Genomic DNA, 21,964 nt, shown 5'->3' on the forward strand with positions numbered 1-21,964 from the left:
AGGGGTTTGGCCTCTTCCAGGCAACAAACAGGACCCAAGGAAATGGCTGCAAGTTGTATCAGAGGAGGTTTAGACATAAGGAAGGACTTTTTCTCTCAGAGAGTGGTCAGGCACTGGAATGGCTGCAAGGGAGGTGGTGGAGTCGCCGTCCCTGGCAGTGCTCAAGAGGCACCTGGATGAGGAGCTACGAGATGTGGTTTGGTGCGTGTGGTAGCAATGGTAATGGGAGAATGGTTGGACTAGATGACCTTGTAGGTCCTTTCCAACCTTGTGATTCCATGATTCTAAGAACAGATGTTACCAAATGAAATTATTTTACATTCCAAATAAAATTAATTTTACGTATGGCTGTATGAGGTCAAACAAAGGGTCCTGGAGCCCTGAAAGCCAGCCCTGAAATAGGAAACAGCAGATGCCTCAAGAAGCGAAATAGCAACACGTGCCAGTATGTCTTCAGAATATCACCCTGACCTTGAGAACCATGACTGTTGTTGAAAGCTGGAGCCAGAAGCAGCATCTGCATTTAACCATCTAAGAGCTACAACTGCAGGTGATATTTTCAAAGAGATGCCTGCAGAACAGCAGATCTTCTGCTAACAGAGCTCTGGTTTGCTTCTTTACAAGAGAATTACAAGATGGAAAGAGATCAAGGATGACTCTGTGGAACAACACATCTGGCTCATGTTCTGCAGTCCCAGTCCTGCTCCTGACTCACAGCAGGCTCAGTTCAGACAAAGACTTTAACAAAAAGATTTCCAGTATGCATCCTTCCCAAAATACTTGCATCAGGATTCATGTGCAGTCTTCATTTCAGCAATGATGTGGGAAGTAAGACCTAACAGCCTCTTGACGTCAAGAAATGTTGAATCCCACTGGGGGAAAAAAACAGACCAAGAAGGGTAAAAGAATTACATGGACAAGAAATTAATTTCAGTTCAGAAAAAAAAAAAAAATTAACAGAGAAGAAAAATTGAGGAAGAAGTCTATTTCCCAATAGCTAGAAGCACATCATTTGAAATGATCCCTTCAAACCTTCTGAAGTAGGCAGATGGAAGCAGTTAAGAATGCACAACTACCAATTCAGTTTACACGGGTATGTGTGAGGGTATTTTCTCTAGTATTTTGGAAGGCTATTAATATATTCAAAAAGAAGGTCAAAACAGTTTGCATCAGGTTCCATGCAGTGCAGCACTGCAGTGAAACACTAAGTAACACAAAAATTACAATGTCAATGCAGCTATCTGAACATGCAACTAAATCAAGATACTTGAAAGACAAGGGGAAATGGTTTTAAGTTGAAAGAGAGAAGAGTTAGGTTGGATGTCAGGGGGAAGTTCTATACTAATGAGTGGTGAGGTGCTGGAACAGGCTGCCAGAGAGGTTGTGGATGCCCCGTCCCTGCAGGTGCTCAAGGACAGGTTGGATGGGGCCCTGGGCAGCCTGGTCTAGTATTAAATGGGAGGTTGGTGGCCCTGCATGTGGCAGGGGGTTGGAGCTTCATGATCCTTGAGGTCTCTTCCAACCTGGGCCATTCTATGATTCTATGAAAGATGTTACTGAAAGGTGTAACAGGCTCATCAGGGTCACAATACAGTGACAATCAGATTCCTGATACAAGATGACTGCAATGGAACTCCTCTTCCAAAAAGAAAAAAAATTTAAATTATTTAAAGAAAAGTCTTCACAGATCTGCAGAATTCGTTAAATGCTTCATTTAAGTAAAAAAGATCAAACACAAATAGCAACTTGTCAGCCAACAAGTGTTGAGCAACCAGAACACATTTGTTTTCTGTCAGTGAGTTACAGTTTCCCTTGAGCATGCAGTCTTGTAATTACCTTTTAAAAATTAAGAAGAAATATTGTCAGCAGTTCCATTATCAAAAAACTTTATTAACATCCAGCAAAAGAAATAGATCATTATTTGAAATTTTTGTTTAATGTGAATTTATTTCATTATTATGTGCTGCCAAGGCAAGTAACGGATGTTGATTACTTTTAAAAGTTCAAGTCTTTCAAAGACAGTCTCCAAAGTCACTGTCTATGATGCCCAGATCTTCAGAAGTACACTGACAATGGGAATGAATAAAAAACTCCTCCCCATCGTTATAATTGTACAACAGTCCTTCTACTCCTGGTTAAAATGTTATTTTAAGGAGTAATTACCAATAAAGGCATCATAAATTACCACATTTCTGTTAAGTTGTGCCAATATCTTTCACGGAGCCAAAACCCTTAGCAGTTCTTAGCATCCTTGGCTTGTTAGGGGTGGCAGCTGTTTCACTAGTTTAGACAATGAAAACATGCCTCATTTCATAGAATTGCACAAGATTTTAACGAAATTACACGGTTGCTTCCCCTAGAGTATCAGTCATCTGACAAGACTACAGTAACACCACAGTCACCGAGCATCCCATGTTCTCACAAGACACTCAGATCCTCAGCGGCCTGAAAAATTGATTTGCTCTTACAAGAAACTCTTCAGTCAGCTTGGTATCATTTACAACTCTTAAACTGCATCAAAACTTTCACAACTCCAACTGGATTTTCAGTCCTCAGTAATTACCTCTCCCATTCCCCGAGATTCTAGGGCAAGAGCTTGAAACTCATGATTCATCTCATCCACAGATCGAACCTGTAGGAGGGAAAACAAAACAGTGATCTGCTACGTAGTTCAATATATTTTCCAGAAGTTTGTAATATCCCATATTTTTAACAATTGAGAGCATAAAGAAAATTGCTAATGAATCTAGGTCGAACATGAGTTTGGGGCATGGACACATTTGTTAATTACCAAGTTAGTGAACCATTCTAATACAGTAATGAGCAAGAAATCCCATGAAAAAAATTAAAAATGATCTACTTTGTATATCCAGATAGAGGCCACTCATCATGGAAGCAATGACCTATGTCCTATTGTCAGTCAATACAAAAAAAGTGAGATGCAAGAACTGAACATACACTTGAGGAAGCAGACGAGTGATGGCGCAGTGTTACAGAGCACACGTAGCAGCAGGCCAAGAAAAGCTCATTGGACAAGTCACAAAAGCCCCCCATAGCAGTACTGGGCTGCTATCACAACTTAGCTACTGACTGCAGCATCACCATTTCTCTCACCTTCTGCCAGGAAACATTTGTTTGAATACAGAAGTTACGTTATAAAAGCAGGGGTTGCTGCAAAAAGCATCCTGCTTTTCCACGGCATGCATAATTAAGATGGGTACGAAGCCAATTCAAAACAGTTTCAATGAGAGTAAATTTAGTTTCGCAGCAAATTATGAAAAAAAAATCAGCCTCGTAACCTTTGTTCCAAGATGCTGCTGTTTAAGTCAACCAAGGTTGATTTTATTCATTTGAACACTGCGATCAGCTTGTTGCGTATCTTTAATAAAGCTGAACACGTTTTTCACGTGAATTAAAAATCAGGTTGAAATCTATGTGAAACACACTCTTACTTCATTTAGCTCAGTGGGGTTAATCCAATTTTTTGTGCAAGAGCACGGGAAAATTACCTGCAGAAGAACATTTTAGAAAGAAAAACTGGAAATTGAAGTGTTGAAGTACTTCTGAATTTGGGCATTCCAGTTTCTGAAAGGAGAATTACTGTACGGACAGCTGACAGACCCGAGTACCTCACCACGACCAACTCCCCAGAACATCAGGCACTGCAGTTCCAACTGCAATTCAGGAGTACATCTGGGATTTGTCCAAGTTGTCTTTTTTGTTTTACAGGACCCAATAGCAAATACTTTTCCAACACACAACAAACCTCAAAAATGTGCACGCACACTGCCAAATCTCCACAAAAAGACAATCCAGGAAGCAGGGAAATGGCACAGCTAACTCTTCTCCTCCCAACTTTTAAGTCAATTTCAAGAAATTGGAAGTCTTCTTTCTTATAAATACATTTCAGTACGCTGAACTTTCATTTTGCTCACTCTCTCCTTTCTTGCAAGCATGAAATGTAAGTTAGTGTTATCTACTGCTACCAGCAGCAAAAAACATAAGAGTCCTACAGCTGCAGCAAAGAGGGTCTCCATTTCGTCTCCCAACAAACAGAGCAGCCCACAAAACACTCTCCTGGATCATGAATACAGGCTTCACAGATGAGCTTACAGCCTGAAGAAAATACAGGCAGCACTACTAGCTGCAGAAGCCTTACTTTCCTCGGCTTTACTCTGATCCCTACAACAGAAGCAAATACCTGTGGTGCCAACATCCCAGCACGATGCTCCACTACACAGGCAGCCCTGTTCCCCACCATCACTCTGAACATTACTCTCTGTCCATCTGCCAGCTACTTGCTTTTGGAATCAGCTGCTAGATGTAATCTTCGTTTTCAGAAGCTGAAAGCAAATAAGCACTTCCTACTATGGTTCCATTTTCAAGGCCAGGCTGGATGGAGCTTCAAGCAACCTGGTCTAGCAGGAGGTGTCCATGCCTACAGCAGAGGGCTGGAACGACATGATCTTAAAGGTCCCTTCCAACCCAAACCCTTCAATGACTCTGTGCTATTTCCAGTAATGCACAAACACACGCATTGGGAGGAATATCAGCTCTCACGTGCTGCTGTCACAAGGCTACATCGTGAAAGGGGGAAAAGTTCAGGGATACTCTTCAACAGCTCCCTTTCCCCTGCCACAGAAACTCGATACAACATACCAGCACACACTAGTCCATTATTCATCACAGTATTAAGCATGAGGTTCTGACAGAGACCAAAAATAGCAGTGTTGTTTTTTTGGAATACAGACTTAATACTCCCTTTATCTTCCATGTACAACATATTTTACATCTAAACACCTATACAAAAGTTTTTCTTTACTCTGTATCAGGACTCCCAGAGCAGGTATCTCATTCTGCTGGTCCTCTGCTGCCTTGCTCTGCATCCACCAGACAGCCCTCAGACCTGAAAGCCACAAGCTTCAAGCAGTAAGCCGAGCTGATGCTAGAGGTAAAAAGGTCAAGAGAGCTCCTGCTTTAAGTAATTGCCACTTCTGGAATCCAGGCACCTGAATCTCCGTGTAGGGAGAGGTACCTGCTCCAACAGCCCACACTCCTGCTGCCAGTAAACACCTCTGCATTTTTCAAGCTAATGCAAGCGAAGATCACCTCTCCCTTCCCAAGCAAACACCCGAACACCACGACAAAGCGAGGGCGGCACTGTGCAGCTGCAGGTACAGCAGCAGGCCAGGGGCACAGCACACACGTCTGCTGGCTGACTGACAAAGCTGGCACTGAAAAAAACAGAAGCCGCTAGCTGCTCTGCAAATGCTACAGCCTCTTTCTGTGTCCTCCTCAATAAGTTCAATGCAAAACGCCTTTCCAGCAGCTTCCTTCAGGTGGTGGCTCTTCTGCAGCTTTTATCATCTCATGTGTAATACATCCTTATGGTGGCCTTCCCATTACTAACAAATTAAACTAGTTTAAGAACACAGCAATGGCTGTCCTTTGAAACACAGCGTGCCACAGTTCTGCCAGCCCTCCAGGTGGGTTCAGCACAGCCCAGTCATCTTGGGCAGACACTTGACTACAGACACAGAAAGTTCATTCAACATTTCAGAGGGGTAGTAGGCTTGAAATTAATACAGAAATATATTTTACTAGAAATGAAAACTTTAGACAAGTCTAGTAGAGGTTTATAATGAAGAATAAGGGAAAAGGATGCAAGGAGCCTGAACTGCAAATCTAATGGCCTTTATTATCACATACTGCAGTTCAGAGCTGTACATAGTTTTCTAATCCAGAACATTTTGCCAAATTTCCTACTTTCCTTATTCAGAGACCAGCCAGTCATGTGTCCGGATACCAAAAGCTGTGCAGCAGCCAAATACACAACCAATGCAGTCAGTAAGGGAACACTGCATATAAGTTAATGACAACCTGCATTTTAAGAACACGTGGTGCTCGTTTGCTTAAAGCAACCTTTGGCTGGATGCATCTTCCCACACCTCTGAGACACCGAACACCCAGAAGCTCACTTACTACCAAGCTGCCCAATAGAAGTTCATATTTCTGTGCTATGAATATCTACTTGAAAATCAGTAACACTTTTTGAGCAACATCAACGTCAATATTGAACTGCAGGACTAATTAAGTGCTCCAAAAAGAATTACAGGACAGCTGAAAGAAGCAGTCCAAGTAAACAACACATGCTGAAGATGCTTAAGACAACCAATTTTGAAGTTTTATTGTGATCCCACAGTTCAAATCTAAAAAGAACACTATTTTCTTCCAGCACATCCTTAAAAATTTTCACTGCATTAGCATCCTTAAAAACAAATTTTTACAACAGAAGGAAAATACATCATTCAGAGGGACCTGGACAGGCTTGCAAAGCAAGCCCACGTGAACATAAGGAGGTCTGACAAGGCCAAGTGCAAAGTGTCATACCTGAATTGGAGCAATCCCAAGTATATGTATAGAGAGAAGTCCTGCAGAGAACTTGTGTTTTCTGGACAACTAAAATCTTGATGCAAGCCAGCAGTGTGTGCCTCCATCCCATAATGCCAACAGTACCCTGGGCTGCACCAACAGAGGAGGTAGCAGCAGGGAGAGGGATGAGATTGTCCCACTGACCCTCTGCTCTGCCTCTGTGAAGCTTCACCAGAAGAACTGTGTCCATGCCTGGGACCCCCTGTACAGTAAGGATGCAGAGCTGTTGGAGTGGGTCCAGGAGAGCCACAAGGATGAACATATGGCTGGAGCATCTCTCTTACAAAGTTGAGAGAGCTGGCTTGTTCAGTTTGGAGAAGGTTCTGGGGAGACCTCATTGAGACCTTGTACCTGATGGAAGCTCACCAACAGGAGGGAGAGCAATTCTTTACATGGTCTAATAGTGATAAGACAAAGAGCGATGTCCACAAAAGAGGAGAGACTGAGATGAAATACTAGGAGGAATCTTTTTTTCAGAGGTTGGTGAGATGGTGGCACAGCTGCCCAGAGAAGCTGTGGGTGCCCCATTCTGGAGGAGCTCAAGGCCAGGTTGGGGGGGCCTCGGGCAGCCTGAGCTGGTGAGGGGCAATGAGCCCACAGCAGGGGTTGGAACTGGGTGATCTTAAAGGTCCCTTCCAACCCAAGCAACTCTGTGGTACTGCAAAGTAGAAATATTCAACAAAAGCACTTTCCAATCTGCTAAAGGCAAGTCACAAAAGAGTATGGTGACCGTAACACATGGCACGTGTATACGCAGTTATTCACTTGCCTGGTAGTCCTTCTAGTCAACAGGAGTGTCTATAATCTGGAACCATGCATGTTGGAAAAAGGAACTTCCTGGACTTGTACAAGCAGGAAATAAAAATATACGAAAGTACTCAAGGCCTGCTCCGAAAGAAATACCTCCTGTTTTATTATGGTGGCCTGTGACAGCAGAGACAGATGATGCTGGTATGGCAGCAGAGATTCAACCTTCCCACCAATATCCCATTACATTTATTGCCCTGTGACAGATGGCAGCAGAGGGGCAGTCTGACAAAATGGGGACTGAAGCAGAGGCGTGTCACTGAATTCCTCCAAGGCTCTTGTTCAGGGCTGGTGAAAATGTCCAGCTAAGGGGTGGTGACTGCGTTGAGAAACAGTGTTTCACAGCTGAGAATGTGCTCTATCAAATCATGTTACTGTGCTCTCTGTATCCATTGTTGTTTTCATGGAAATAAATAGGAGGCATTATTTTCAGAGCACCCTACATATCTAAGCCAGTTATAATGTCAGAAGGCACTGCCAAAGTTGGCAATCACCAACCTGTTTCCCTGTCCTCTACCAACAGAGCACACAAACCCAGTCTAACAGGACAGCACTCCCAGCAAGAGAGGCAGAGGAAAATGAAACATCTCTGCACCCACTTCAGTCCCATCTGGTGGCTGCAGAGGCCAGCACCATCCAGAAACCTTGGGTTCTCTTCCTAGCTGCAAAGTGAAACACGCTTCATGAAACACAAAACAGCACTCAGTCCTCACAAACTCTTCTGCCACTAATAAACTGCTCTCCTCCTTGCACAGACTTTTATATCCATCTTCCCATCCAGGAAGCATTGGTCAGAGAGTGGCACAACTGCGTGGTACAAGCTTTTCTAAACTACTTTCAGATGTCCAAAAGCCCAGAACTGTAATGCCCACAGTCAAAAACAGGCAGAACTACCAGCCTAACCAATAAATAACATGGCACGATTTGTAACTATTTATTTACTGCTTGCTCCATTTGAAGTGATATATTCCAATGTATGCAAGCATGTGTAATAAATGACCAAATCTGAACTGCACCTGCACCTCTGTCTAACCCTGCTTGTTACTTAATTGGTGTTGATTGCTTAATACATGCATGCTACAAGTTTTTCTCATTTTGAATATCAGCACTTTTCTTGGTAGCATCACCTTTCCGTAACACAGCAGCGAGTGCCACAAGTGATGCAACAGCAACTGCAGGGAACTCAGATGTTTCCAATCATCAGTATTTAATTTTAAAAAGCTCTGCTAGTGCAAATTAACACTATGCAGCTCCCTCTCTCAGGAAGTGTGATATTACATTGCTGCACTTCATTATTTTATAGTTTGCTTTTCTCTTAGAAAGGTTAAAAAGTGAACTGTATGCTACAGAAAACTTAAAATTCACCTTTTCTGAAAATGAAAACGAGACAGAAGAAGTGGTCTATGTAAGAACTAGAGACAATTTACACAAAATAGCATTATATTTCAGTAATCGTTACTCCTTCCTTCTAACAAAGAGACCTTTATTAAATATGTTAACGGTTGATAATCACAGAATGGCCAGGGTTGGAAGGGACCTCAAGGATCATGAATCCCCAACTCCCTGCCTCATGCAGGGCCACCAACCTCCCCATTTAATACCAGACCAGGCTGCCCAGGGCCCCATCCAGTCTGGCCTTGAACACCTCCAGGGATGGACGGGGCATCCACAACCTCTCTGGGCAGCCTGTTCCAGCACCTCCCCACTCTCTGTAAAGAACTTCTCCCTGACATCCAATGCCTGCATTGCACGGGAATCAAGCTCTCAGTACTTTGCTGTGTGGTGTGGGCTGTGCTGGATGCAGATGCTAGGCTGGATGCTAAAAGCCCATCGGGTGGCTTGGCTGCAGAAGTAGCTCAGATCTCTCCTCCCATCAGGACACTGCTGAGTATGGTACTCCACTGCTCTCTGAAGTACTGTAGAAGCGAGAGGCATCAGGAGGTCTGGAAAGCAATTTGGAGCTTGGTTGCATGGTGGAGCTTCGTGGTGGGAAGGAAGGGCAGGAGGGACACTTCCATCCTACGCTGGCAGAAACATTCTGCCACTGGGTTGACGGTTGGATTCGATGATCAGATTTCCAACCTGAATGATTCTTTTTTTAAGCTAAGTTTAGAGGCTCCTTCTCAAGCTCATTTCTCACCGATTGAGAAAATTTCACATTTTTGTGTTGATCTGGCAGCTTGGGTGGAGAGGTATTAAAAACATGCAAATCATACATCGAGTATTAAACTGCCTAATCCTACAGCCATCCACACCACATGGGAACGTCCTGACCTTAACAGTGAGGTTTGTAAAGGTTTACAGCTTCTTCACCACACCTGAGGAAGGCAGTGCTGTTTCACAGGGTTTCCCCTTGGGAAGAAGACCACGAGAGGGGCAGGTGAATTACATGCACTTCAGCGAGAGCAGCTGGGGAAGCTCTAAAAGGCTGTCTGTCCTTATCATTTTAGTACAACTTCTATTTAAGAAGAACAAAAAGAAATAGATGAGAACATTCAAGATTTTTAAAATTAACTTAATCTTCCCATGGAATTTGATGGCGAAACGTGGTTCAAGATGCCAAAACAACCGTACTTTCTGACTGCATGGTTTTGACAAGCTGAGAATAAACAGGATTCGGTTGGCAGAGATTTTGTCCTTGGATGTACAAACATCCACAGGAGAGCCTGGAGCCCTCTCCCTTAAGACATCTCCCTTACCTAGGCATTCTTCCTTCTAGCTGGTCTCCTGTTCTGTTAACCTTGTGTCTGTGTGCTTTGTGGCTGGAGGACCTGGCTGTGACTTTGGTTCCCTTGCTACCAACTCTGCCTTTCTGGGGCTGCTAAGCACTGAGCAAGTTGTGTATCCAGAGCATGTCTGTTTCTCCATTGGGTGGTCAAAGGTAATGTTTTGTGATTCTGTTTCTTAAAAAGGAGGTAGGACTGTAATGTCAGCCAACAGGCTCTCCTCCCATGTTCTCTTCTGATGGGAGTTACTGACCCATACTTAGGAGTATGGTTTAGTGGGCAACACTGGTGGTAGGTGGATGGTTGGACTAGGTGATCTTAGAGGTCTTTTCCAATCCTAATGATTCTAGGATTCTAAACCTTCCCTCCCTCAACTTAAAACCATTTCCCCTTGTCCTGCCATTACCTACCCTTGTGAAGAGTTGGCTGCCCTCTCATTTGTAGGCTCCCTTTAAGTACTGAAAGGCTGCAATGAGGTCTATATAATGAGGTCAATAATGAATCAGAACAAATAAAACAAACAAGATGTACACACTTAGAATAAAGTAAAACTTCCCATAAATTAGCCTTCTGCATTGCAAGCAAGACATCCATTTGCTGATGCGTTAACACAGCTAACAGAAAAAAGAAAATAACCCAGATAAAGGGAATGAGGAACAGGAAAAATACTGAAAAATAATAACCAATGCACCCAAAGGAGAAAAGAAAAAAAAACAAAACAAACCATGCAAAGCCTGGTCATTTCTCCATCAAGCCAACACCAATGAAATCCAACCTTCTGTTTGGGGTTTACACAGCAAGGGGACACAGGGGTGGCGTGCTCCTTCTCATCACATTTTCTCTCCCTGTTCAATTCAGGAAGAGAACTGAGAGAGAAACGTGACTGAGAAGAGTTCCAGCAGTATGGAACCCCACGTGTTCTCCAGGAGGGTGCTGAAGCTAGAGGTGAAGAAAGAGAACTGCCCAGTTCTCAGGCGGTGACTTGAATCACACAAGAGCACAAAGAGAAGGTTAAGCAGAAAACACAAAACCACGTTTGTTCCAATGCATTTTAAGAGTTACTATAGGCAAGAGCACGTTTTCTACTTTATCTGTCTACAGCAGAGAAACGCAGAGTTAAAGACATTGCTGTTATCAATCTCCTCAGCTGTTTTCTAAGGATGTTCTTTTTGGACAACACGCCCAATGAAGCGAGCAATAGTTCTACAGTCACAGGGTATTTACAGGATACCCTGCATTAGAAGGGACCCTCAGCGATCACTGTGCCCAACTCTTGGCTCCACACAGGTCCACCCAAAATTCAAACCCTGTGTCTGAGTGTGTTGTCGCATTGCTTGTTGAAGCTAGCTGCTCTGCCCTGGGGAGACTTCCAGAACCCAAACACTCCCCCCTTTACCTAACATCCAACTGGAGGCTCCTCTGATGCAGCTCTATGCCATTCCCTCGTAGTTAAGGTGCCTGTTCCACACACTACATGCTCAAGACTGCTCAAAACACAAGTCAGATATCTGCAAATTCAGAACTCTTGTTTTCCCCTCTCTAGCTAAGGAAATACACGACGAGTTCTGAATGCCTTTCTGTTTGATTTTGGGTCATAAAACACACCATTTTAGCTACGTTCAATGAAAGAGCTGGGAACACCAGTTACCTCTTTCCTACTGGGAAAGTTTCAAGGCTGCTGCCAGAACTGTGGCAGTCACAAGCCACTAATCTGGTGAGGTCTCCAGTGTGAGACAAAGGACATCTGGTGTCTTTTTCTTCTTTTTTCAGTGCACAAAAAATCAACACCTTAAAACTCGCCCCCAAGAACCTCAGATTTGCTGCAAACTACACAGCAATAACACGGTGAAAAGTTCTGCAAGTAACTTATTAAACCAGCTTTAGCAAGAGTAGACGTTTTCCAATCAAATGCCCTCACCACAGCAAAGCAAAAGGAAAAATGCTTTCAGTCTAACATTTCTCTCCCTAATTAGTACGGTTTGGAGAGTTGTACTAGCTGGCAGAGCTGAGCAGCTGCTTAAAACATGCGTTTGACATTCATTTACCTGGCCTCTAATTACGTGGATCTAAAGGTTACTGTGGTATGTATCTACTAAATATAAACACCGAGAAATGCAGAAAGACAGCACTTGTAATGAAGTTATCAGAGTCTGTTAACTGCAGAAACAGAAATCAATGAAGTCCAGAGCAGCTCCATAGACTGATGGACACTTTGTGGGGAGAGGAGAAGGCAGCGTCGATGAGCTAACACCCAGCCTGGGCTTCAAACATGATGGTATTTATGTGCTTTGCAGTTGTTCAGCACTCGAAAAACTCTTCAATATCCGTTTATGAAAACCTTTTGAAAAGGTTTAGATGCATATTGAAAAACTTTATTTTGAAATAAAAGTCACAAAGTTAGGAAATGCAAAAATACCATCTGCAAGATCACTTAAGATTTCTAGGGATGCTTTATGTGGATTCTATAAATGGACCAAAAAATGATTCAGGAAATGTGACTCCCACTCTAAGGTCAGGAAATGGATTATGTTGTTCCCAACTGGAACGATGAGATGGTGCTCATTGTTCCAAGGGATGTCTACATGACTGTAAAGTCTCATACGGGAACATTATTTCCCAATTTCCATTGCACAAAAGTATCTTATTTGAACAACAAAAACAATTTTATTGTTTAAAATCAAGCAAAGTTTTTGCTAGCAATTGTCTGTTTTATACCAGAGGCAACAATGCTAAACATCTGCATATTTTATTAATTTAATAACACCCAGGCACTTATTTTGTGGCTACATGAATTCTAACAGATTCCCATGCGAGTCACACTGAATACTTGCACAAACTGATCTATTGATTTCCTCCTCTGTACCACAGCAATGCTAAAAAGCTCCTGAACTCAGTGAACTTCTAAACTCTCTGCATCCTTCTCCCCAAAGGACTGTGTGTCAGCAGCTACTCACAGAACTGCTCTCTAAGTCCATACATTGCACCAGAAATGAGTTGCAGCAACCAAAGCCTAAATAGTTAAGTGAAAGTAGTTATGTTCCGTTGTGCACAGCACCACTCTCCTCAAGAAGTGTCAAACAGGCTGCGACAGTCCCAGCGTTTCTCAGAGACTAAGAGCTTCCAGCAGACCAAGCTGTAGGATTTTCAAGGTTCTCACCATCAGTTCTCACCTTTTTTCTCTCCTTTACTGGGGGAAGAGAGAGCAGTATTCAGATTCATAACTCTACATAACTAAATTTAGGAACTGTTTATCAACCTTTGCTATGAGGAATGGCAGTAGATCGTAGCATCACAGAATGGCCAGGGTTGAAAAGGAGCACGATGATCATCTGGTTTCAGCCCCCCTGCTGTGTGCAGGGTCACCAACCAGCAGACCAGGCTGCCCAGAGCCACATCCAGCCTGGCCTTGAATGCCTCCAGGGATGGGGCATCCACAGCCTCCTTGGGCAAGGACAGACGAGGAAGACAGAACAAACACTGAGGACAGTGTCGCCCTGATGTTCCTCTTCACTTCAGCATGCAGCAAGAACACCTGCAAGTGTTCTGACATCCAAGAAAGCATACCCTGAACTTCACAAAACCCACACTGCCGTCGTAAATCCAAACACTACTGACTGCTGATCACTAAACCTATTTACCCTGGGCAATCCTTCACACTGAAGCAAGGTGAACTACTGATGAACAGATCTCTAGCTGATCTGCAGCCCCATAGGGATGTCAGTGAAAGGACGATGCCACAGCAGCTAGCGGTCTTCCCAGATGCAGTGCAATCAAAGAGCCTGCAGTGCTTTTGGGGTCTTGAGGGAGAGAAAAATAAGTCAAAAGCCTGAGTGAGTCAGCGTGAAGGCCAAACCAGCATTCATTAAGCCTCAGTACTGCCATGGAATTCCCACATAACCCACTCCATCCTTCCCTGTGAGCAGCCTCTAAAATACCCATCCATGCTCATTTCTCCATTATCTCTTACCAAGGACTCTGACAAAAATTCTTCAGCATCAACAAAAACAAACATTAAATACCCTACACCAGACAATGTTGCTCTGCCTTATGCTTACCAAGATGTTCAGCTCATCCGCAGACGTTTCAGATGGCTTTCAAAAGACCCAAATAATTTCCCAAATAAATTCCCAGTCTTCACAGGAATTACTGTCTTGGAACTAATCAAGTATATTTATTAACTTATTATTCTGACTCACTTAGAAAGGATTTCTCAACTTCCACCAACTAATAGGAAGATTACTCAAAATCCACCAGTAACTGCAATCAAACTGACATTTCTCTCAAAAACAAACTGCACACAACCATGCAGACTCACTTCCACGTACCCCTCAGTCAGTCAGAACTCACCCATCTTCTGTTACAAAGGGAAAACATGGCTCTTCCACACTCTGCATTTCCTTTAGCCTCCTCCTGAAGTCCTCAGGCTTACACCGCTTTCTTGCCACAAAACCAGCAGGGTTTCACACAAGCTAATCCCAAAAAGCAAGAAGTTATCATTTGCTGGAAATAAGGATGGCTTCAGCTATTTTTACATGAAAAATCCCTGCCGTATTTGCAAACTTACACTTTTTGCTTTACTTTCTATATAGATTAAGCTCCTAATGGAATTCAAAGTAATGATTCACTATTCCTATTTATATCTGAAATGCATTTTTAAGTCGTTTTGGTAGTCTCACATTATGTGAGTTCACTGCAGCCTGCTAAAAAATAACACCAAATCCACAGTTTGAAGGTACACTTCAGATGATTTATTCTGAACAACATTTCAGCATCTCCATTTTACTTCTTAAAGAACTTTTGTTCACCTTTTTGTTCCTTTCCAAGAGAGTGGTGAGGTGCTGGAACAGCTGCCCAGAGAGGCTATGGATCCCCTGTCCGTCCCTGGAGGTGTTCAAGCTAGGTTGGATGGGGCCCTGGGCAGCCTGGTCTGGTATTAAATGTGGAGGTTGGTGGGGGAATTGGAGCTTCATGATCCTTGAGGTCCCTTCCAGCCCAAGCCATTCTATGATTCTATGATCTAGTATAATTATTTCTATTAATGTTCTTTACCATCTGTCTAAAAGGACAAAAAAACTGCATGCATTCATCTACAGAGCCGTTGCCCATGCAATACTTAGTGAGCACAACAGCGAGTGGTTCAGCTCCTAACACAACCTGCATAAATCACTGCGACAAAACATTCAGTCAGTACTTCTGATGCTGTTGAAACACTACAAAAAGATACTGAGTGGCTCCCCTGCACTCCCTACCCAAGTTACCAGAAAACACACATTCATGGTATTCTCTGCTGGAGAAATGCAGCCATGTTTTGAGGGACCCAGGCAGTAATTAAACAAGGGCTCTGCTTACAATGCACCTCTGCCTCCCTCTGGGGAGGGGAAGCAGGTGGAAGAGAGAAGTGTGAAAACCTGTGCAGTTGCCTGTGAGGGAAGGGAGGGCAAGAGAAAAACACACCAACGTTTCTGCACATTCCAGTGGAGGAGTAGAATGCTGCAGCAATTTGTATTTACAGGACCGCTCTCGTTTCAGCACTAATGTAATAGAGAATGTGATACAGCAGAAAGCTGGACGTGGGCAAGAACGGAAGGAAAAACTGGAATAGTAAAAGTAGAAAAGTCAAAAGTAGCTCAAGAGTGAGGAAAAAAAAAAAACAAAACAGATTAGGGAAAAACACAACAAGAAAACAGACAACAGAGATCCCTGCGTTTAAGAGCCAGTTTTGTTGTATTATGCTTGCTCCTGTATTTACTATATTCTTGCAACACCCCCCAAGCTCCCCACAGCATCATAGGAGTCACGGGGAATAAAGCCATTCCCAGCTGAGATTCAAGACAAATGAGGAAATTGTACCAGTGGAACACTTGGAGATAAAAGCTTAACGCTGGATTTTCTGCCCCAGATTACTGTTTCCAACAGAAGCTCTGATCTAAAACAAAATCTCTGCCCTATTTTACCTTAATCATTTTTTTTTTTTAGGCTGCAACTGTAAGAAGCAAAACTGGGTGCAAAACCCATAGCATTTCTCATAGGTCTGCTTTGCATAAACTCAAACCCAACTGCACGACAGACTTCTGATGGAAACCAGGCACTCACAGCACTATGAAATGCTTATATATGTTACAGGGCCAAACGGAGCACTGGGAGGCTACTGCACGCAGTTTGATTTCTAACTGCTTCAAGCAAAGGAACATTTTTTGACTCTGGATTACTGCAGGCTTTGAAAAAGTAGCTCAGCTCACACGCATCCTTAAAGCTACGGAGTCAATGCAAAGTGCAAGTGGTTCCATGAAAAACAAACACACCAACTATCCAACCATCCACAGGAACGCTGTGTCCCGCTGGGTCTGTGGAAGCAACACCCACCTGCAGCGTGATCCTGAGCGGTGGGGATGGAGTCAGCAGTGCTCCCACCTGCACCAGGCCCTGCTTTTTTTTTTACATTGCTACTCAGCACAATCTGTGAAGCTGTTTAGTCTGATCTTCTACATCTGTAGACTATGAAATGAAACAGCCCAGAAAACACATTATCTGAAATGCATCTCATTCTTGCATGTCAGCTTCAGTTTTTCTTACAAACTCGGTGCACTACAGAAGATCCTAATGAAGGAATGGACATAAAACTTCTGCAGCTTGTGCTGATGCATTTTTGGGTTTTCATGAAACAAAGATCTCAGGCTCAGATTAAAATGAACTTTGCCAAGTTATTTTCAAAGCATTCAACTCTTGGCTCGAAACAAGCAGAGATGACAACCAGAAAAATCTCCCTGCGATATTCACAACTTCTGCAGGTAAAAACTGCTTCTCCCTGGATACGCGGTGATCTGCACACATGTCCACTGTAACCAATGTGCTATCAATCTTTCAGTATGTCCTGAGGAACTAGATAACTGCAAACACAAAACCCCAAGTCTCCTCTGCAGTTTTAACTATGTACTTTCTGTGCTAACAAGCTGTATGACTTCCATTTTCAAGGACAAGAAACCTCTCGCTTTTTGTGCTAAGCAGGAGTGCCACATCCAAACAATAAGGACTGACTTATGTGGAAAGCTGCTGAATCAGAACAAGGACACCTAGATGAGAAGATGCAGACAAAAGGAAGTACAGCCCTCTAATCCCTCCACACCTACTCTTCCACTGCTGTATGGCCAACCATTAGGGAATGTGTGTGTGTGCAAGTGCAGACAGATGGAGGAGGATGCACGTTAATAAAGTGGAAGAAAAGTGTCTCTGTAACATAGGAACTGCTTTCACTGCTGTGGTACATATGCACCTTATTGACAAAACAAAGCTCCTCAAATCACTTCTGCAACTTCTTTACACCACACAACAAGCTCATCCAGCATCCATAGAACTACCTTAAGTAATGCATATCATGAACAGCGAGATACTTGAAAAAAAAAATTCCTCACAATAACGTGGATGAAAACTAAAGAATGAAGTCCAAGAAGGCAGCCTGATATTGCCTTCATTTCCATCAGGACTTACATGCAGGGAGCTCTGCAGCAGAAAGACAACTGAGGTTCTACCACCTGTAACTGACAGCTCTGCCAGTGCAAAAGGAAGCCTACCTTAAAACTATATGGTAACTTCAAAGAAAAAGTACAAAACTGGATTACTTGCAGCAATTTACACACAAATACACACTGGAAAAACAGCACAGCCTGTACAGGACAGATCCATGCACTGACACTCTGAAGTCTGGGACTTAAATGCAGAACCAGATGCAGAAATCTGAAGTTTGGGTTACTACAGAGATACTTATTCTCATTTTGGAGATTGTCACTGTAACACCTTCAGACACATTTCTTCTGTAAGTGTACAGCTGCTCTTAAACCAGCACATTCAGGAGAAGAATCTGTTTACCACTAATGAAATTAAATCTTCACAGATACACCCAGAGGTAACACCTGGCCCTCATCTGTAGGGCAAATATTTTCCAAAGCAACTCAGAAAGCACTTGCCTGTTAACCTGAAAGGCACAGCATGTATTCTGAGTGGCATTTAAACTAAACCTGGCTATCATGCTTCTCTATCCAAGCCATTACTGTAAAGCAACTGAATGCAACGTGTTTGAAATTACATCGCAGACAGTAGAACTGAATACATTTTCATCTTCTGATGCCATTTAAAACTCCTTCCTACCAAAGGAAAGTGAAGTGCCTTTGACTTCATGGTTAGAAGCACCAGAAATGACTGCACAGCTGTATTTGTTCTTATGGGAGCAGAAAAGGAACCTGGCATGAAAACACTTCTCGTGCCACTTCAGGACGACAATCTTGTCACTGGCTGTGTGACAGTGCTGCAACTGTGCACAATAGTCACTAGTGCTATGTCATGGGTGGGGAAAATCCACATCAGGCTAAGTATGCATTTCCAACTACATTTGCCAAAGAGAACAGAAAGCAGCAGCTTGATAAAGTTTTCACATACCTATACGTATGATACATGCAATGAGAAGCATTTATAAAGCCTGAAGAAACTCCAGTGCATTAACGCTCGTTTCACAGGAGGGCTCAACCCAGAAAGAACACGAGAGAATTTAGGGTTCTCTTCAGTGCAATGGGCAGTGCAGTGTTTTGTCCTTCCACGATCAAAGAAGGCGTGAAGACATACAGGCAGGTATTTAAACCATCTCCTGGGTCATCTGCCTCTGTTTACAACAACTTGCTCTAATCACGCTGGAGACTTATAAACCACTGTACAAAGAATGGAAATCATCAAGGAGAAAGCTTTTACAAAACTCCCTATTGCAGATGTTTCTGTGTGCAGTCATATATCATTTCAGCAAGCAAAAGAAGTCTAAGAGCAAAGTAGAAAATGCTTTCACAAACCCCATCCAGACCCCTGTACTCAACAAGGGGATGTCCTGCTCCTATGCTCACCCCAAGCACCTGCCCTAAGGAACTTCCCCGAGGGCAAACTACGAGGCAAACACACGTGCAGCATTTCATGTCATCACAATCCTACATAACATTTAATACACGCTGCCAGAGTAAGAGACAACTTCTCACTGCAACATAGGCAAGTCCAACTTTTTAGTCAACAGCCTCGCGTGGTGGCAACCACGACATCAGATATGGTTACAGTGACCTCAGCTCTGTGTCGACACCCCGAACACTGGAGAAAAACATTAAGTAGCGAAATGATACTACAGAAATTAATTAGAAAAGCTATTTCCAATTAATGCTGGAAAAACAACAACAACCCTATTCAAATCCTATATTACTTCCCTAGATGCAACCTCCACATATTAAACTACAGAACTACCAGCACTATCAAGCAGTTTCTCACACGCATTTGCCTTCTAACCACTTCGCTGGGCCAAATTCCAGATTCCGAACTCTTTGCACACTTGGGAGAGCCATCAGCTGATTCAGCGCCGTTCCTACACACACAACCGAAGCACATCGCCGAATTCCCATCTCCCTTTTGCTCCGCGCCTCCTTCTCCCACCAACAGAACGCATCCGCTCTCGCACGGCCACGAACTGAGCTGCGGGTCACGGGGAAGTAAGAAATAATTCTGTTTCTCGGCACAGCCGCACGTGTCGGCGACGCTTTGGCCCCAGAGACGCCGATCGTACAGAAACGGCGCGTTTTATCTACGAAAACGGGGACGCGAGGCGGTAAATACACACGAAACGCGTCGGTATCCCGCACAACCGAAGCACAGAGCCTGGAGGCAACAAAGAAAAGAGAAACTAAAAGAGATCTCCGCGCGCTTTGTTCGCACGCCGCACGTAAAGCCACAACGATAAGGCGGCCAGGAAAAGTTTCGCTCGTTCGGCAGCGGCTCACACAGCGCTCCGGGAACGGCGGACAAAGCCCTGCCGGCACCGTCCGTCAGAGCGCGGCGCCGCGGGGGCGGGCAGGAGCGCGGCAAGGCGCAGAGCCGCCCCGGGCGCGCAGCAAAACGCCGCGCAGCGCAACGCCGCGCAGCCCCGCACGACGGCGGCCGCCCGCCCCGACTTCTGTTACCGCCGCCGGTTTCGAAGCACGATTACAGCCCGAGCCCTCGCGGCGCGGAAGCGGCGGCAGCCCTCTCGTCCCGCCCTCCCCACAGCCGCGCTCATCACAAAGCCCCGAGCCGCCGGCGCTGCCTCGGCCCGAACAAAGCCCCCGCCCCGCTCCCGCCCCGCCACCCCTCCCGCCGCCGCCGCCGCCGCCCGCTCCCACCTCGGCGCCGCGAGCACACAAAGGCGGCCAGCCCGCCGCGCAGGCCCCGCACCGCCCCGCCGCAACATGGCCCCCTCCCGCCCTCTCTCCCCTCCCTCGCCGCAGACAAAAGGGGGCTGGAAGAAAGAAGGGGGGCGGCCCGCCCGCTCCGCCCGCCCGCGGCCTACCCGCGCGGCCCCGCCGCTACTCACGGGCTGGCTGGCGGCGCCGCTCGCCGCGACGGAGCCGGAGCCGGAGCGGGCCCTGGGACGCCGCCGCCCGCCCGCCGCCCCCCGCTCCTCTCGGCGCCTCTCCTTCCGGCCTCCCCTCCCCCCCCCTCGGCCGCGAGGGGCTCACAACAACATGGCGGGAGGGCGCGCGCGGAGGGAGAGGGAGAGCGAGAGCGCGGCAAAGCTCCCCCCGCCGCCACCGCCGCTGCTCGCCCCTGCCGCCCCCACAGCGCATGCGCGCCCCACGCCGGGAGGAGGCGGGGAGGCGGCCCCCGGCCCCTTCCGCCGCTCACCGCGCGTGCGCCGCCCGCCGGCGTCCCTCCTCCCCTCGGAGCGGCCGTCGCCGCTCTGCCCTCGGGCTGTGCGGCCGTCGCTTCTCCCGGGACGTTTTCGACGTTATCGGCTTCCCAAAGGAAGGCCGCGGAACGGGGAAAGGCGCGTTGTTCATACAGTAAACAGTACACGCGTGGCCGGAGTTACTAATTGGCTGATGTGCCTGTGTGTGATGGCCGTGGGAGGATTTAGTTCTTTCCTTCCCCGAGAACGTGAAATGCGCGACCTCAGATACAGCTGTTGATAAATACATCATTGCCTTGCAGTCATTAAGCACTGCTAGAACCACAGAATGGCAGGGTTGGAAGGGACCTCTGGGGTTTATGGACTCCGGCCCCCTGCTACTACAGGTTCCCAACAGCAGGTCACTGTGGGGTTTGTCGGCCACGCTGAATTACAACCCCAATTATTCCCAGCAGCATTTCTCTCGTAGAACACAGAGCCCAGCCTGTCAGTGTCACTTCAAAACGCAGGTTCCACGAGGAAATATGCTGTCTGCCTCCTCAGCAGGTCCGCTAAGCCTGGCTGGCTGCAGGGCACTCGGGAAGCCATCCTTAGATCACACCTTAGGGTGGGACCCCGTTATCGGTCCCAGCAGGCTGCACAGCGCTGCTGCCCCAGTTCCTCCTGCACACAGCCGGCCTGTCCACCAGCCTGGGGCTCATGTGGTGCCCAACAGGACAGCAGCACATCAACGGGGAGCAGGGACTTTGGGGTGGCCTGCTGGGGAGCAGAGGTCTGCCTGCAAACTGCCTCCTTAGAGGCATCCTGAAGGAAAAACTCGCTGCTGGGGGCATAAAAGTTCCCATTTCCTGATAAATGTTTTCCTAAGAAATGAAAATGATTTCAGCTTAACGCTAAGCAGCCAGACGCCCGGCTAATCCCTGTGATCCCGTGTCCTGTCCCACTGCCACCTTTGTCTGCAGGGCTGCAGAGCCACTTCCTCTGCTCTCTGGAGGAGAGAAGGCCTCTGAGTCGGCCTCCGAGTCACAGCCTGTGCTGCAAGCAGGGGCTGTTCTTGCTGTCCCAGGCAGCTGCAACAGCTGGTCTGTGTTATACCAGCTCAGACCCTTCTGGAGGCCCGGTCTATCCTGGGTAATTCTGATCAGCAGCAAAGTGCGTGTATGAAGCATTCAGTGTTCAGGAGGAATTCAACACGTATATATATGATAAGCTTGAAGGACTTCTGCATCAGTCTGCTCCTCAGTACTGGAAAACCCTGTTTAAGTGTAAACGGTTCAGGATTTGATCTGAAAAATATTGCTTTGTTATTTTCTTAATA

The 21,964-nt window shown here is 45.6% G+C and overlaps 1 protein-coding gene across 5 annotated transcripts in view; it reads right to left on the bottom strand.

Moving 5' to 3' along the window:
- Positions 1-2,626, bottom strand: part of PUM2 (pumilio RNA binding family member 2) — a gene marked incomplete at both ends in the record, with an annotated part of 43,371 nt that extends 40,745 nt beyond the window's left edge. For 4 of the 5 annotated variants that reach the window (XM_079550443.1, XM_079550445.1, XM_079550444.1 and 1 more), the window contains one exon: positions 2,564-2,614. In XM_079550443.1, coding sequence (XP_079406569.1) covers positions 2,564-2,614 — 51 coding nt within the window. Of the gene's footprint in view, positions 1-2,563 lie in introns of all 5 variants that reach the window. The other variant, XM_079550446.1, reaches the window with a different exon arrangement.
- Positions 2,627-21,964: the final 19,338 nt, after the last annotated feature.

The sequence above is a fragment of the Tetrao urogallus genome (genome assembly GCF_951394365.1).
Source record: "Tetrao urogallus genome assembly, chromosome: 2".
Taxonomy (NCBI): domain Eukaryota; kingdom Metazoa; phylum Chordata; class Aves; order Galliformes; family Phasianidae; genus Tetrao; species Tetrao urogallus.